Source organism: Erpetoichthys calabaricus, chromosome 4, assembly GCF_900747795.2.
Source record: "Erpetoichthys calabaricus chromosome 4, fErpCal1.3, whole genome shotgun sequence".
NCBI lineage: Eukaryota > Metazoa > Chordata > Cladistia > Polypteriformes > Polypteridae > Erpetoichthys > Erpetoichthys calabaricus.
This window is the reverse complement of record NC_041397.2, coordinates 160,978,690-160,996,189: the sequence shown is the minus strand read 5'-3', so window position 1 is coordinate 160,996,189 and position 17,500 is coordinate 160,978,690. Positions and strand designations below refer to the sequence as shown.

General features: G+C 40.5%; 2 protein-coding genes across 2 annotated transcripts in view; one reads left to right on the top strand and one right to left on the bottom strand.

Moving 5' to 3' along the window:
• Positions 1-17,500, top strand: part of usp16 (ubiquitin specific peptidase 16) — a 182,743-nt gene that overhangs the window by 40,756 nt on the left and 124,487 nt on the right. Inside the window, exon 4 of the mRNA XM_028790464.2 lies at positions 10,743-10,846. Coding sequence (XP_028646297.2) covers positions 10,743-10,846 — 104 coding nt within the window. The remainder of the gene's footprint in view (positions 1-10,742; positions 10,847-17,500) is intronic.
• Positions 1-17,500, bottom strand: part of LOC127527343 (craniofacial development protein 2-like) — a 68,863-nt gene that overhangs the window by 20,074 nt on the left and 31,289 nt on the right. The window lies entirely within an intron of this gene.

Here is a 17,500-nt window from a genome sequence, read left to right as displayed (position 1 = left end):
TGTTGAAAACATTTAACAAAAAATTGGGGTGTTTTTTTGGGGGCTGGCATGAATTAATCTCATTTCAATTAATTTCAATGGGGAAAATTGATTTGAGATACAAGCATTTTGACTTACGAGCTCGGTCACGGAACGAGTTAAACTTGTATCTCAAGATATCACTGTATATACCATGATTGTGAAGAAATAACTTGGACTTGAAAATACAGAACTTTAAGACTGTGGTACTAATTGTTATGTGTATAGCTGCGTTTGTCTCAAATTACCAAATTTCTGCTGCTTTTAGTTTGCTCCAAAGGACAGCTCTGGCATTAGTGTGATGTGTTTTAAAATAAATCCACAGACAAATGTCTTCGTTTTAAAACTTTTAGCAAAATTTAAAACCAATCAGTTCACACAAAAATAGAGAAAAAATTATATTACAAAGAAAGGAAAGTTTTTACTTTATAGAAAATTCAGTTTATGGCTTATTTATCTTATTTCATTTCTCTCTAGGTTTGGTCATGTAGTCATAATTTCAAATGTTCATATCGAGAAAGGTCAAGCAAAATAACACTTTTTATTGGCTAACTAAAAAGATTACAAATGTTCATATCAAAATGTGTAGTACAGTCAGAAAACTGTCTGTCTTAAAAATGAACACCCAGTTTTACAGATAGTATTCAGACCCCCTTCAATTTTTCACTCTTTGTCATATTGCAGCCATTTGCTAAAATCATTTAAATTAATTTTTTCCCTCATTAATGTACACACAGCACCCCATATTGACAGACAAAAAATGAAATTGTTGCAGATTTATTAAAAAAGAAAAACTGAAATATCACATGGTCCTAAGTATTCAGACCCTTTGCTGTGACACTCATATATTTAACTCGGGTGCTTCCATTTCTTCTGATCATACTTGAGATCACCTTCATTTGAGTCCAGCTGTGTTTGATTATACTGATTGGACTTGATTAGGAAAGCCACACACCTGTCTATATAAGACCTTACAGCTCACAATGCATGTCAGAGCAAATGAGAATCATGAGGTCAAAGGAACTGCCTGAAGAGCTCAGAGACAGAATTGTGGCAAGGCACAGATCTGGCCAAGGTTACAAAAAAATTTCTGCTGCACTTAAGGTTCCCAAGAGCACAGTGGCCTCCATAATCCTTAAATGGAAGACGTTTGGGACGACCAGAACTCTTCCTAGAGCTGGCCGTCCGGCCAAGCTGAGCTACCGGGGGAGAAGAGCCTTGATGAGAGAGGTAAAGAAAAACCCAAAGATCACTTTGGCTGAGCTCCAGAGATGCAGTCAGGAGATGGGAGAAAGTTGTAGAAAGTCAACCATCACACACATGACAGCCCGCATGAAGTTTGCTAAAAGACACCTGAAGGACTCTGAGATGGTGAGAAATAAGATTCTCTGGTCTGATGAGACCAAGATAGAACTTTTTGGCCTTAATTCTAAGCGGTATGTGTGGAGACAACCAGGCACTGCTCATCACTTGTCCAATACAGTCCCCACAGTGAAGCATGGCGGTGGCAGCATCATGCTGTGGGGGTGTTTTTCAGCTGCAGGGACAGGACGACTGGTTGCAATCGAGGGAAAGATAAATGCGGCCAAGTACAGGGATATCCTGGACAAAAACCTTCTCCAGAGTGCTAAGGACCTCAGACTGGGCCGAAGGTTTACCTTCCAACAAGACAATGACCCTAAGCACACAGCTAAAATAACGAAGGAGTGGCTTCACAACAACTCTGACTGTTCTTGAATGGCCCAGCCAGAGCCCTGACTTAAACCCAATTGAGCATCTCTGGAGAGACCTAAAAATGGCTGTCCACCAACGTTTACCATCCAACCTGACAGAACTGGAGAGGATCTGCAAGGAGGAATGGCAGAGGATCCCCAAATCCAGGTGTGAAAAACTTGTTGCATCTTTCCCAAGAAGACTCATGGCTGTATTAGCTCAAAAGGGTGCTTCTACTAAATACTGAGCAAAGGGTCTGAATACTTAGGACCATGTGATATTTCAGTTTTTCTTTTTTAATAAATCTGCAACAATTTCAAAAATTCTTTTTTTTGTCTGTCAATATGGGGTGCTGTGTGTACATTAATGAGGGAAAAAATTAATTTAAATGATTTTAGCAAATGGCTGCAATATGACAAAGAGTGAAAAATTGAAGGGGGTCTGAATACTTTCCGTACCCACTGTATATCTAAGAAAGTTCTATTTCATGTTAACTTGCAGGGGGTAAAAGACTAAAATATTCTAAGCAACTATGGGAAACTGATATTCTGTTATTAAAATTAAGCAATTCTAACATTAACATTAAACATTCTAAGATTGGCTCTTACAATAGTAATTCAGAAAGATGCACTGTCAACATTGGCCCAGTGCTGACTCAGCTTTGGAATGGCCAATAGGTGGAGGCAGCTTGATGGCTGAGGTCTTCAGAACTCTGAACAAACCCTAATCCTCATATGTGTTATCATCTACTGTTGAATTCTGCTCTTTACTTGTAATATACCTGTTGCACTATTGTATTGAGGATTGCTTTTGTTCTGTTCTGTGTATTGTATTGTATTTAGCCCCCTTTTTTTACACCCACTGCACACCCAACCAATCTGTAAAGAGGTCTCTCTTTGAACTGCCTTTCCCAAGTTTTTATCCATTTTTTTCACCCTAATAGGTTTGTTTTTGTTTTTTTATTGGGGAGTTTTTCCTTGTCTTCTTAGAGATTCAAGGCTAGAGGGCAGTCAGAAGGCAGGGCTTGTTCAAGCCCATTGCGGCACTCCTTCTGTGATTTTGGGCTATACAAAAATAAATTGTATAGTAAGAATATGTTGGCATATGTTTATATGTTTTATATATGTTATAATATGTTTTTTCAAATATAAATTTAATTAAATATCACATGTTCATATTTAAATTGGCACTGAGTGAATGTGAATGTATTCTGCAGTTGACTGCCTTCAGTGCCTTGTCCCAGAGTTGTCAAGAAGAGTTCCAGATGTCCCTAATACTAATCATAGTTTACGATTGAGTGGAGTGGGAAAATAGGTAAAAAAAAAAAAATAAAGTAGTATTTGGAATTTTAGTTGAGGTTGTGTTTTTGGTAGTGTTGCTTTCTCATTTGTACATATGTATGTTTGTTTATTGGTAATCATTGTTTTGAGTAGTACTTGGGGGCTTAGATAAAGACCTTTCTAGTATATTTGAATGCTTTCAGTCCTTGCATAGTGGTAAGTCTCTAGTGTAGTTGTTCTTTATCTATATTCTTTGTACGTACTGTTTTCTGTAGTATATTCTATTGAAACTCTTTAGTTTTCAGGTATCAGTTGTTCTGTTTTATTTTGCAATCATTTTCTCGTTCATCATAACTGTGTTAGCCAGATTACTTTCCAGCAGCCATACCACATTCACTTCAAAACAGGTCATCCACCTGAAGTTAAGCATGTTCGGGCCCGAACAGTACAGTGGAACCTCGGTTCATGAACGTCTCTGTACGCGTACAAATCAGTTTACGACCAAAACGTTTGCCAAACTTTTGCCTCGGTTCACGACCACACATTCGGTATACGAACAAGCCAGTTTCCCTTTCGGTTTGTACATGTTCAGTCTCTCCCTGTGCATTTCCTGTGCAGTGAGCAAGAGAGAGAGAGCGCGACACACACACAGGCAGCGGGAGAGAGAGACAGACGCGCACACACATGGGCAGCGCTAGAGAGAGACAAACGCGCACACACACAGGCAGCGTGAGAGAGAGATGCGCACACACACAGGCAGCATGAGAGAGAGGGGGCTGGACGCATAAGGTAGGAAGGCAGTTGAAGAATGCACTGGTCTTAATTTTGTTTTCACTTCTGTTCACAGCGATTGGTTTGTAGCTTGCATTGTTGCAATTTTACTTTTCTTGGTGGTTTATTAAATTATGGATTTTTTCAAATGTTCATTTTTTTCCCTGTGCTTAAAACTCATTAAAAAAAAATGTGTTTTTAGCCAGCGGTTGGTAGCGCAATAGCGCAAACTATTGCAGTGTTAGTTTTCTCTGTTGTTCAAGGTTTTCTCAGTGTTATTCAATGTTTTTACATTTAGTTTACTATTACGCTGTGCATTCTAAGGTTTCATTAACTATATTTGTGCTTAAAAACTTTTCGTTTTGGAACAAATTATGGTCGTGAACCGAGGTTCCATTGTACTTGGATGGGAGACCATCTAGGAAGGCTTGGGTTGCTGCTGGAAGAAGTGTTAGTGAGGCCAGTAGGGGGCACTTACCCTGTAGTCTGAATGTGGATCTCAATGCCCCAGTTCAGTGATAGGGACACTGTGCTGTAAAAATGGTGCCGCCCTTTGGATGAGACATAAAACGAAGGTCCTGATTAAGGTCCTGAAGGTCTCTATGGTCATAAAAGATGCCTGGGCATCCTTCGTAAAGAGTAGTGTGTATCCTGATGTCTAGGCTAAATTGCCCACCACAGCCTAGTAATTCTGGCTCCCTAGTCATCCCCTGTAATTAATTGGTTATCTCTCTCACCGCTTCACCACCTAACAGTTAATGTGTTGTGAGCATACTGGTGCAAAAATGTCTGCCATTATATCATCCAGGTGGATGCTACACATTAACCTGAGCTGTGCGGCAGCAATTATGCATGCATTGGGCACGCACCTCCTTCTCTTATATTGATGATGAGTTAACTTGTTATTTATGTTGTACAGTAATCCCTCGCTATATCGCGCTTCGCCTTTTGCGGCTTCACTCCATTGCGGATTTTATATGTAAGCATATTTAAATATATATCGCGGATTTTTTGCTGGTTCGCGGATTTCTGCGGACAATGGGTCTTTTAATTTCTGGTACATGCTTCCTCAGTTGGTTTGCCCAGTTGATTTCATACAAGGGACGCTATTGGCAGATGGCTGAGAAGCTACCCAACTTACTTTTCTCTCTCTCTCTCTTGCGCTGACTTTCTCTGATCCTGACGGAGGGGGTGTGAGCAGGGGGGCTGTTCGCACACCTAGACGATACGGACGCTTGTCTAAAAATGCTGAAAGATTATCTTCACGTTGCTACCATCTGTGCAGCTGCTTCCTGAAGCGACATGCTGCACCACCGGGTGCTTCGCATACTTAAAAGCTTGAAGGGCACGTATTGATTTTTGATTGAAAAACAAACTCTGTCTCCAGGGCCAGATTTATATGAAAAGAGGCCCTAGGCTATTCCACTTATGAGGCCCTTTCACCTTCCATTTTTAAGTTTGTAAATTACATGAGAGATAATAAAATTTTGCTAACAATTTGAATGTAGGCCCCTCTTGATCTTGAGGCCCTAGGCTGAAGCCTAGTTAGCCTATAGGAAAATCCGGCCCTGTCTGTCTCTCTCTCTCTCTCTCTCTCTCTCTCTCTCTCTCTCTCTGCTCCTGACGGAGGGGGTGTGAGCTGCCGCCTTCAACAGCTTTGTGCTGCGGTGCTTCGCATACTTAAAAGCCATTCACTGCTCCTGACGCGCACTCCTTTGAAGAGGAAGATATGTTTGCATTCTTTTAATTGTGAGACGGAACTGTCATCTCTGTCTTGTCATGGAGCACAGTTTAAACTTTTGAAAAAGATACAAATGTTTGTTTGCAGTGTTTGAATAACGTTCCTGTCTCTCTACAACCTCCTGTGTTTCTGCGCAAATCTGTGACCCAAGCATGACAATATAAAAATAACCATATAAACATATGGTTTCTACTTCGCGGATTTTCTTATTTCGCGGGTGGCTCTGGAACGCAACCCCCGCGATGGAGGAGGGATTACTGTATAAATAAATTGACACTGACATTTACAACAAAACAGAAGAAGAATGATAGATAGCAATAGACAAGGAACCCATCTAGTCCCTGGAATCAGCAGAAGAGGGCTGGAAATCACTACTGATTAAGGACTCGTTTATCATTATAAAGGTCATTCTGCCCCCAGAATTTGTGGATAACCTGGTCATCTTGTCTGTGACCACCACTTCTGCAGCAATGAAAGCCCGCTCAGACAGTAAGTTTGAAGCCGGGCAACTTCACTTCCAACACATACTGAGCAAGCTCATAGCTTAAATCCAGCCTCATCACCCAGAACTCCATGGGGTCATCAGTGCGCATGTAATCATTTGCACCGATGCACCCCATGTAGTCACTCAACTTGCGATCCAGCTGCTGTTAATGACTGTCTCTCCACACACCATCAGATTTCCACCAGCATGTCTGCTGCTTCTGTTGTTGCTGCTACTGATAGCTTTATGATGGACATGTGGAAAGATAGTGGGGAGGCGAGGGTGGGGGTATGCCTCAAGCAGTTTGCTGGTAAGGACAGAGTTGATGTGGCGCATCCTCCTTTCCTGCTGGCTGGGCTTCATAAACTCCCCCATCTTGGCTTTGTACCGGGGTTCTAGTAGGGTGGCCATCCAGTAATCATCCCTCTGTTTTATACCTTTAATCCAGGGTTCCCTCCTAAAGCACTGCAGCATATGAACAGCCATGTTGTAGAGGTGCCCCCTCCCCACCACTTCCTGACTATCGTCTACCTCCTCCTCCTTCTGCTGTTTAGTGTACCACCACCCTTGACAATAGGCACTGCCCTCTGCGCCTGCTTATCCTCCTTTTCCCTGCCGGGCTGCCTACTGGACATGTTCTTATCCTCCTTCTTGGCACCTTCTCCCACCTCAAGCAGGGCACCATGTGGCCTCTCCAGCAGGATCACTAGTGGGAGCACATCATTCCAGCCAGGGTTCTCCTGGGTGACATATTTATTAGCCTGCTTGAAAGGAGCCAGCACCTTGCAGAGCTGCCACATCTACTGTCACTGATTCCTAGTAAAATATCCAGTGGCGGTGCTTGGGCCTTGCTCCATCATGCAGTGGTTCACTGCCCTGTGCTGTTCCCACAGTTGCTGCAGTGTGTACAAGGTGGAATTCCACAGCATTTTTGCATCTGAAACAAACCTGTTTCAGAGGATAGGGCTGCAGGTGGTGCTGTTCTTGCATTTTGCAAGCAACATGCTGGCAGTAGGGGAGCAGTGAAAATAGCTGCAGACCCACCATGCCTTGCTCAGAAGCTTACCCAACCCTAGGTAAGTTCGGAGGAACCTCTGCACCACGAGGTTGAACACCAGGTTTAATGTGCCCACCTAACAGCATCCTCCCCAGCCATTATGAAAGTGAGTCATTGGGCTATAAAAGATACGTGTCGTATCGCCTGTGCCCATGGCTACTTCTCTGTATGTTGGTGGTAAATTGCATAGAGTTGCTTTGGCTGCACAGCTACTTGCTGTTGCTGCTGGCTGTCTCTGCAAGACTAACAGGTACTGCTGCAGGTGGCTGAGAGGACTTTCATGGGTTGGTGATACTGCGCCCTTGATCAAACCACAGCCACGACCGGCTTTCCTTCCTTCAGCCTTCATGGGAATTTAATTGTTTTTTTGTGAGGAAGCATATAAAATACTGTATGCAAAAACACAAAATAGCTGGACAAATACTATTTTTTGGATTAAGCATATTTTTGAATAGTTTTGTTATGTTGTGTAGCCATCCCAAATGCACAAAAAGCTTAAAATACAGTAATCCCTCCTCCATCGCGGGGATTGCGTTCCAGAGCCACCTGCGAAATAAGAAAATCCGCGAAGTAGAAACCATATGTTTATATGGTTATTTTTATATTGTCATGCTTGGGTCACAGATTTGCGCAGAAACACAGGAGGTTGTAGAGAGACAGGAACGTTATTCAAACACTGCAAACAAACATTTGTCTCTTTTTCAAAAGTTTAAACTGTGCTCCATGACAAGACAGAGATGACATTTCTGTCTCACAATTAAAAGAATGCAAACATATCTTCCTCTTCAAAGGAGTGCGTGTCAGGAGCACAGAATGTCACATAGATAGAGAAAACAATCTCTAGCAAACAAATCAATAGGGCTGTTTGGCTTTTAAGTATGCGAAGCACCGCGGCACAAAGCTGTTGAAGGCGGCAGCTCACACCCCCTCCGTCAAGAGCAGACAAAGAGAGAGAGAGAGAGAGAGAGAGACAGACAGGGCCGGATTTTCCTATAGGCTAACTAGGCTTCAGCCTAGGGCCTCAAGATCAAGAGGGGCCTACATTCAAATTGTTAGCAAAATTTTATTATCTCTCATGTAATTTACAAACTTAAAAATGGAAGGTGAAAGGGCCTCATAAGTGGAATAGCCTAGGGCCTCTTTTCATATAAATCTGGCCCTGGAGACAGAGTTTGTTTTTCAATCAAAAATCAATACATGCCCTTCAAGCTTTTAAGTATGCGAAGCACCGTGCAGCATGTCGCTTCAGGAAGCAGCTGCACAGATGGTAGCAACGTGAAGATAATCTTTCAGCATTTTTAGACAAGCGTCCGTATCGTCTAGGTGTGCAAACAGCCCCCCTGCTCAATCCCCATACGTCAGGATCAGAGAGAGTCAGCGCAAGAGAGAGCGAAGAGTAAGCAATCTAGCTTCTCAGCCATCTGCCAATAGCGTCCCTTGTATGAAATCAACTGGGCAAACCAACTGAGGAAGCATGTACCAGAAATTAAAACAACCATTGTCCGCAGAAATCCGCGAACCAGCAAAAAATCCGCGATATATATTTAAATATGCTTACATATAAAATCCGCGATGGAGTGAAGCCGCGAGAGGCGAAGTGCGATATAGCGAGGGATCACTGTACATATTTCTTTCATGTTTTCTACCATGTAATCTTTTCATGTGTATTATAATTTTAATAGATTTTATATATAAAATATCATAAGTTATATTAGTATTTCTTCCTAGTTTTGATTTTTATAATCATACCAAACTATTAGCTGTCTGTTTGTGCTGTTTACAAGGTGAAACATTCTTGCCATTGTATATTAAAGTATCGTCAATGCACCTGATTTTTTTCAGGCAGATTATTGAAATATTTTTCCAAATCAACACTCCTCCAAAAATATTTTAAAAAAGAGACTAGTAAGTTTCTGTTTTCTATATAGAATTGGTTAACCCTAATAAAGGATTTGCAATTCTTGTACCAAATCTTGATTGTCAAAAGCAAACAATTCTTTGATCCGCTTTTAAATCATTTACAAACACACATTTACCGAATAAATGTTTTTTTCTGTAAGCAACAAAGAAAATGCAGTTAGTCATTTTGAACAATAGTTTAAAATCAGCCAATTTAACGCTATGTTCACACTACAACCCTGATTACTGAATTCTGATATTTTGCTCAGATCAGATTTGCCTATCATGACAGTAACCTTTACCTAACAGTAACATCTTGCCTGAAGAAGGGGCCTGAGTTGCCTCGAAAGCTTGCATATTGTAATCTTTCTAGTTAGCCAATAAAAGGTGTCATTTTGCTTGGCTTTTCTCTACATTCATAATGGCTAACACGGTACAACACCCTAGTACTAACAGTAACATGAATGCATCTGTCCTCATTGAACATTGATATGTTTGTGCAAAAGGAGACTGTTGTCACAGCTGTAGCACTCCTTGATAGAGGCAAATATAGGCATATAGACAAAAAACGCATGAATTCTGATATGACTGTTTTCATTTATGTTGCTTGGTGAATCGGGTACATATTCTATCTAGGACCACATATGAAAGTGACTTAAATCAAATTTGAAAAGATTGGGATTCTGTGTCCACACAGCCTGGAAAACATCAGGTGTGTGTCACATTAAGCAAAAAAAAATCCAATTTGAGTCACTTCAGCCTGGTAATGTGAACATAGTTAAAATATATTGTATTGCTATTTTGCAGAGTTTTGCACTTGTTTCAAATACAAATTTAATGTACTCTCTAATATACATATATAAAATCCAACATCTGTCTGCCTGTATGTTTGTCCTCTTTTCATGAGAGAACTATTTAATGGATTTAGATAATTTTTTTTTTTTTTTTTATAATTTGCTTGAACATTCTGGTTGGTTTTGCGATTTCTCTCATCGCGCTAAGTATCATAGTCTGCTTGCAGGAGCGACTTACTTGTGCTATTCTGAGATGGAGGCTGCTGCTCAAGGGGAGGGGAAAGCGTGACATCAGGAGTGGGGAGCCGGGCAGGCCCCTCCTCACTCACGCGCCAACCTCTGTTCGAGTCGGTCTTCCTCTGGCCACAGTTTGGAGCATACCTTGCCTCTGCTTAGTTAGCGATACCTGTTTGTAGTGAAACATGACAAACTTTAAAAATCAAAGTGGGCAGAGCCACAGGGGACAGCTAGTATTATATACAAGAAAAAACTGTAGGTATTTTACATTAAAATAACATCATATAGTTATCCATTTAAAAATAAATTGATAGCGGAAATTAATAATATATAACCAGGTTTTCACAAACTATTTGCATTTAGTTCAGGTCAGTGTTGCTTTCAACTTTATATATTTTTTTTCTACAAAAATTGGTTTACGAAAGTATTGAATTAAACTGATCAGTAAAAAAATACATGAATAAATAAACTTCTACACTATATGCCTAATGTTCATGTAAAATTCTTTTATGGAATTTGTATAAAATGGTGAAAACTTGCAAAATTGTTTGGGACATTGGTGCAGTTCTTACATTTTTCACTTAGTTTCTGCAGAATGTTTTACACATTTTTATTGGGTGTGCGTCTCAGATACCGCATATGGGTCAACTGTGTTTTAAATCATATTTTAGCAGCAATGAAAAAGAAAATTTAATTTTCAAACATTAATATTAAAATATTATAAATTTGTAATTTTATTTTTTCAAAGGGTTGTGGAAGAGATTCTGAAAATCAACATGCTGTAAAACATTTTGAAAAACTACATTCAGACCCTCACTGTTTAGTACTAAGTTTGGACAACTGGAGTGTTTGGTGAGTTTAATCTTAGAGAAGAGTACTATATGTTGTTAATCTCAAACCTATACATGTATATCAATAATGACCTGCCAATGTCCCCCCCTCCCCCAAACGTTAAAACTTTAAATCCTATGTAAAATATACTGGTCATATTACAAAGTGAGTTTATTATTTCTTAAAATAACATTAAATTTTGCATTTTAGTAGGAATTTCACTGTAGTACTGCTACACTACTGCCTCCAGCATATATTGATAATACAAGGACTTCGTGGTGCTTGGATTCATGCACCAAATTCTAAAATTGTCATCTGTTTGTCACAGCAGAAACTGAAATATGTCAGATCAAGTTCCATATTTTAAGTCATCTGCATGTTCTTAGATGATAAGAGTTCAACCTGGCATAGTCTTCTGCTGCTGTAATCTATATACGTAACGTTCTGCGAATATAGAAATGGGCTGTGCTTGTAGTGATGTTGTTAAGAAATGTTTTGGAGTATTTGTAGCCTTTTTGTTGGCTTAAGTGACTGACCGTTCTCTGACTTTGTTAATGAACAAAGTGTTTTTACCAAAATAGCTGTAGTTCACTTGATATTTTCTTTCTTTGTTTCTTCATTTTCAGGGTGTTAATGGGCATCAAGATTTTCTTTGGAACCAGCATGTCTGGCACTAGCAGTCATTCCACTGTCAGAGTAGCCTATGTCATGTGTGCTAGCCATTTTTTTTGTTTAATCAAAAAAACTATATTTCTCGAGCATGTCAGCATGTTATGTATGATATATTGAATTGCAGTCACTAAATTGGCTACAAAAATGAAGCAGGCTATTAGTAATAATAGGCAGATGTAACTAATAAAATGGTCACTGAGTCTGTCTTGTCTTGTTTTTAGTACTTTCTGTAAGAGAATCTTTAAATGGTTAATTACTTCAGCTGTCTTTGACAACATGCAATCCATTAGCTTTTCAAAGGTAACACATACAATGTACATTTCATGGGTCTTCAATATGAAACATTGCAGTGAATTGGGTTTATGATATTGCCAACAGTCATTCATATTTTTGGATATCTATGTATGTGTGTATATATATATATATATATATATATATACAGTACTGTGCAAAAGTTTTAGGCAGGTGTGAAAAAATACTGTAAACAAAGAATGCTTTCAGAAATATAAATAATGATTGTTTATTGTTATCAATTTACAAAAGGCAAAGTGAGCAAACAAAAGAAAAATTTAAATCAAATCAATATTTGGTGTTACTACCTTTTGCCTTCAAACCAGCATCAATTCTTATAGGTACACTTGCACAAAGTCAGGGATTTTGTAGGATTATAGTCAGGTGTATGATCAACCAATTATACCAAACAGGTGCTAACTATCATCAATGTCACACGTAGGTTGAAACACAGTCATTAACTGAAACAGAAACAGCTGTGTAGGAGGCTTAAAACTGGGTGAGGAACAGATAAACTCTGCTACCAAGGTGAGGTTGTGGAAGACAGTTTCATGTCATGGCAAGATTGAGCACAGCAACAAGACACAAGGTAGTGATACTGCATCAGCAAGGTCTCTCCCAGACAAAGATTTCAAAGCTGGGGTTTCAAGATGTGCTGTTCAAGCTCTTTTGAAGAAGCACAAAGAAACGGGCAACGTTGAGGATCGTAGATGCAGTGGTCGGCCAAGGAAACTTAGTGCAGCAGATGAAAGACACATCAAGCTTATTACCCTTCGAAATCGGAAGATGTCTAGCAGTGCCATCAGCTCAGAACTGGCAGAAACCAGTGGGACCCAGGTACACCCATCTACTGTCCAGAGAAGTCTGGCCAGAAGTGGTCTTCATGGAAGAGTTGCAGCCAAAAAGCCATACCTCCGATGTGGAAACAAGGCCAAGCGACTCAAGTATGCATGGAAACATAAGAACTGGGGTGCAGAAAAATGGCAGCAGGTGCTCTGGACTGATGAGTTAAAATTTGAAATATTTGGCTGTAGCAGAAGGCAGTTTGTTCGTAAAGGGCTGGAGAGCAGTACAATAATGAGTGTCTGCAGGCAACAGTGAAGCATGGTGGAGGTTCCTTGAACGTTTGGGGCTGCATTTCTGCAAATGGAGTTGGAGATTTGGTCTGGATTAATGGTGTTCTCAATGCTGAGAAATACAGGCAGATACTTATCCATCATGCAATACCATCAAGGAGGCGTATGATTGGCCCCAAATTTATTCTGCAGCAGGACAACAACCCCAAACATACAGACAAAGTCATTAAGAACTATCTTCAGCATAAAGAAGAACAAGAAGTCCTGGAAATGATGGTATGGCCCCCACAGAGCCCTGATCTCAACATCACAGAGTGTGTCTGGGATTACATGAAGAGACAGAAGGATGTGAGGAAGCCTACATCCACAGAAGATCTGTGGTTAGTTCTCCAAGATGTTTGGAACAACCTACCAGCCGAGTTCCTTCCAAAACTGTGTGCAGGTGTACCTAGAAGAATTGATGCTATTTTGAAGGCAAAGGGTGGTCACACCAAATATTGATTTGATTTAGATTTCTCTTTTGTTCACTAACTGCATTTTGTTGATTGATGAAAATAAATGAATAACACTTCTATTTTTGAAAGCATTCTTTGTTTACAGCATTTTTTCACACCTGCCTAAAACTTTTGCACAGTACTGTATGTATATATATATATATATATATATATATATATATATATATATATATACATACAGTGGGTACGGAAAGTATTCAGACCCCCTTCAATTTTTCACTCTTTGTCATATTGCAGCCATTTGCTAAAACCATTTAAATTAATTTTTTCCCTCATTAATGTACACATAGCACCCCATATTGACAGACAAAAAAAAGAATTTTTGAAATTGTTGCAGATTTATTAAAAAAGAAAAACTGAAATATCACATGGTCCTAAGTATTCAGACCCTTTGCTCAGTATTTAGTAGAAGCACCCTTTTGAGCTAATACAGCCATGAGTCGTCTTGAGAAAGATGCAACAAGTTTTTCACACCTGGATTTGGGGATCCTCTGTCATTCCTCCTTGCAGATCCTCTCCAATTCTGTCAGGTTGGATGGTAAACGTTGGTGGACAGCCATTTTTAGGTCTCTCCAGAGATGCTCAATTGGGTTTAAGTCAGGGGCTCTGGCTGGGCCATTCAAGAACAGTCAGAGTTGTTGTGAAGCCACTCCTTCGTTATTTTAGCTGTGTGCTTAGGGTCATTGTCTTGTTGGAAGGTAAACCTTCGGCCCAGTCTGAGGTCCTTAGCACTCTGGAGAAGGGTTTTTGTCCAGGATATCCCTGTACTTTGCCGCATTCATCTTTCCCTCGATTGCAACCAGTCGTCCTGTCCCTGCAGCTGAAAAACACCCCCACAGCATGATGCTGCCACCGCCATGCTTCACTGTGGGGACTGTATTGGACAAGTGATGAGCAGTGCCTGGTTGTCTCCACACATACCGCTTAGAATTAAGGCCAAAAAGTTCTATCTTGGTCTCATCAGACCAGAGAATCTTATTTCTCACCATCTCAGAGTCCTTCAGGTGTCTTAGCAAACTCCATGCGGGCTGTCATGTGTCTTGCACTGAGGTATGTGTGGAGACAACCAGGCACTCAATTCAATTCAATTCGATTGTTTGCTGAGTTTTTTGGCGTGTGTAAGCTCCGATTAATGAATGTTTTTGAGTATCCCTTTGAAGTGAAAAGATGGAAGAGATAGCGTCTCTCATTCATTTTTGTTTCCTTCGTATTACAATGGGTGTGGACTCTTCTGAATAGAGTTTTAACACAGCTCCGTTCATGAGATACCTGGCAAACAATCGACTTGAATCAGAACCCGCACCCCACCTGGCACTCACTCCCTTATCACCACAAGGTGTCTGAAGGTACAGCGTGCATCCTGGCCAAGTCAGACATCAGAATAGCACACAAACCCACAAACAATCTGCGCACGGTCCTCTTTAATGCTAAAAACAAGAAATCGATGGCAGAAACACAAAACGCAGTTTATAGCATTCTATGCAGTTCTTGCTCAGCGGTATACATAGGACAAACTTCAAAAAGAATCGCAACACGTATACAGGAACATCGCAACGCCGTCAGAAGAAAGAACTCACTTTCATTGATCTACACGCATACTAAATCAACAGGACATACATTTAACTGGGACAATGTACAAGTAAAATTTAAGGCCAGTACTAAAAGTGGCAGAGAGCTGGCCGAATCTTGGCTATCAAATGAGAACGCCATCAACAGACACTTGGACATAAATCCAGCATATGCAAACTTAAGAAGAACATGTTCATAATAAATGAACTGTACACCCAATACCCCCCCCCCCCATATCACACTGACTTAAAGAGCTCAAAGTGGGGTCCAAAAGGTTGCCTTCCTCCACTGAAAGCCAGGCGCCAAAGGTCAGCCAAGAGGACCATGTTTGCCATCTTTTTTGGCTACAAAAAAATTATTCCTTCAGTTCCACGTCCTGAACGCACGACAATGAACTCTGATGTCTACACAACCCTGTGCCTTCCAGAAGTTTTCAAAAATCTCACTAGAGATCGCTCTAATCGCACCTTGAAAAACTTCATCCTTCACCATGACAACGCGCCGCCTCACAAGTCAAACAAAACTGTTGAGTTCCTCGCCAAATCTGGGATTGAAGTCCTTCATCCGCCCCCTTATTCACCAGATTTGGCACCCTGTGACTTCTGGCTGTTCCCGACGGTGAAGAAGGAGCTGAAAGGAATGGATTTTTGAGGACAGAGACAGCCTCATTTCTGTGGTGGAAGAGCAGCTTGACCAACTGACTGAACCTGATTTTCGTCACTGTTTTGATCGTTGGATTTATCGCATGAAAAAGTGCATTGAAATCGGGGGAGAGTATGTTGAACAGTACTGAAGTGTTGCCAAATGACGAGGTTATGTGAGTAAAAATTTTCTTTGGAATTGACCAAACCATGTTGGATCTATTTAAAAAAGTCTCAAAACTTATGAAACAACCCTCGTGTATATATATATATATATATATATATATATATATACATATACACACAGTGGGGCAAAAAAGTATTTAGTCAGCCACCAATTGTGCAAGTTCTCCCACTTAAAAAGATGAGAGAGGCCTGTAATTTTCATCATAGGTATACCTCAACTATGAGAGACAAAATGAGAAAAAAAAAATCCAGAAAATCACATTGTCTGATTTTTGAAGAATTTATTTGCAAATTATGGTGGGAAAAAAAGTATTTGGTCAATAACAAAAGTTCATCTCAATACTTTGTTATATACCCTTTGTTGGCAATGACAGAGGTCAAACATTTTCTGTAAGTCTTCACAAGGTTTTCACACACTGTTGCTGGTATTTTGGCCCATTCCTCCATGCAGATCTCCTCTAGAGCAGTGATGTTTTGGGGCTGTCGCTGGGCAACACGGACTTTCAACTCCCTCCAAAGATTTTCTATGGGGTTGAGATCTGGAGACTGGCTAAGCCACTCCAGGACCTTGAAATGCTTCTTATGAAGCCACTCCTTCGTTACCTGGGCGGTGTGTTTGGGATCATTGTCATGCTGAAAGACCCAGCCACGTTTCATCTTCAATGCCCTTGCTGATGGAAGGAGGTTTTCACTCAAAATCTGACGATACATGGCCCCATTCATTCTTTCCTTTACACGGATCAGTCGTTCTGGTCCCTTTGCAGAAAAACAGCCCCAAAGCATGATGTTTCCACTCCCATGCTTTCTTTGGATGCAACTCAGCATTCTTTCTCCTCCAAACATGACGAGTAGAGTTTTTACCAAAAAGTTCTATTTTGGTTTCATCTGACCATATGACATTCTCCCAATCCTCTTCTGGATCATCCAAATGCTCTCTAGCAAACTTCAGACAGGCCTACACATGTACTGGCTTAAGCAGGGGGACACGTCTGGCACTGCAGTTTTTGAGTCCCTGGCGGCGTAGTGTGTTACTGATGGTAGCCTTTGTTACTTTGGTCCCAGCTCTCTGCAGGTCATTCACTAGGTCCCCCCGTGTGGTTCTGGGATTTTTGCTCACCGTTCTTGTGATCATTTTGACCCCACGGGGTGAGATCTTGCATGGAGCCCCAGATCGAGGGAGATTGTCCGTGGTCTTGTATGTCTTCCATTTTCTAATAATTGCTCCCACAGTTGATTTCTTCACACCAAGCTGCTTACCTATTGCAGATTCAGTCTTCCCAGCCTGGTGCAGGTCTACAATTTTGTTTCTGGTGTCCTTTGACAGCTCTTTGGTCTTGGCCATAGTGGAGTTTGGAGTGTGACTGTTTGAAGTTGTAGACAGGTGTCTTTTATATTGATAACGAGTTCAAACAGGTGCCATTAATACAGGTAACGAGTGGAGGACAGAGGAGCCAGTTACAGGTCTGTGAGAGCCAGAAATCTTGCTTGTTTGTAGGTGTCCAAATACTTATTTTCCACCATAATTTGCAAATAAATTCTTTAAAAATCAGACAATGTGATTTTCTGGATTTTGTTTCTCATTTTGTCTCTCATAGTTGAGGTATACCTATGATGAAAATTACAGGCCTCTCTCATCTTTTTAAATGGGAGAACTTGCACAATTGGTGGATGACTAAATACTTTTTTGCCCCACTGTATATATACACTGCCTGGCCAAAAAAAAAA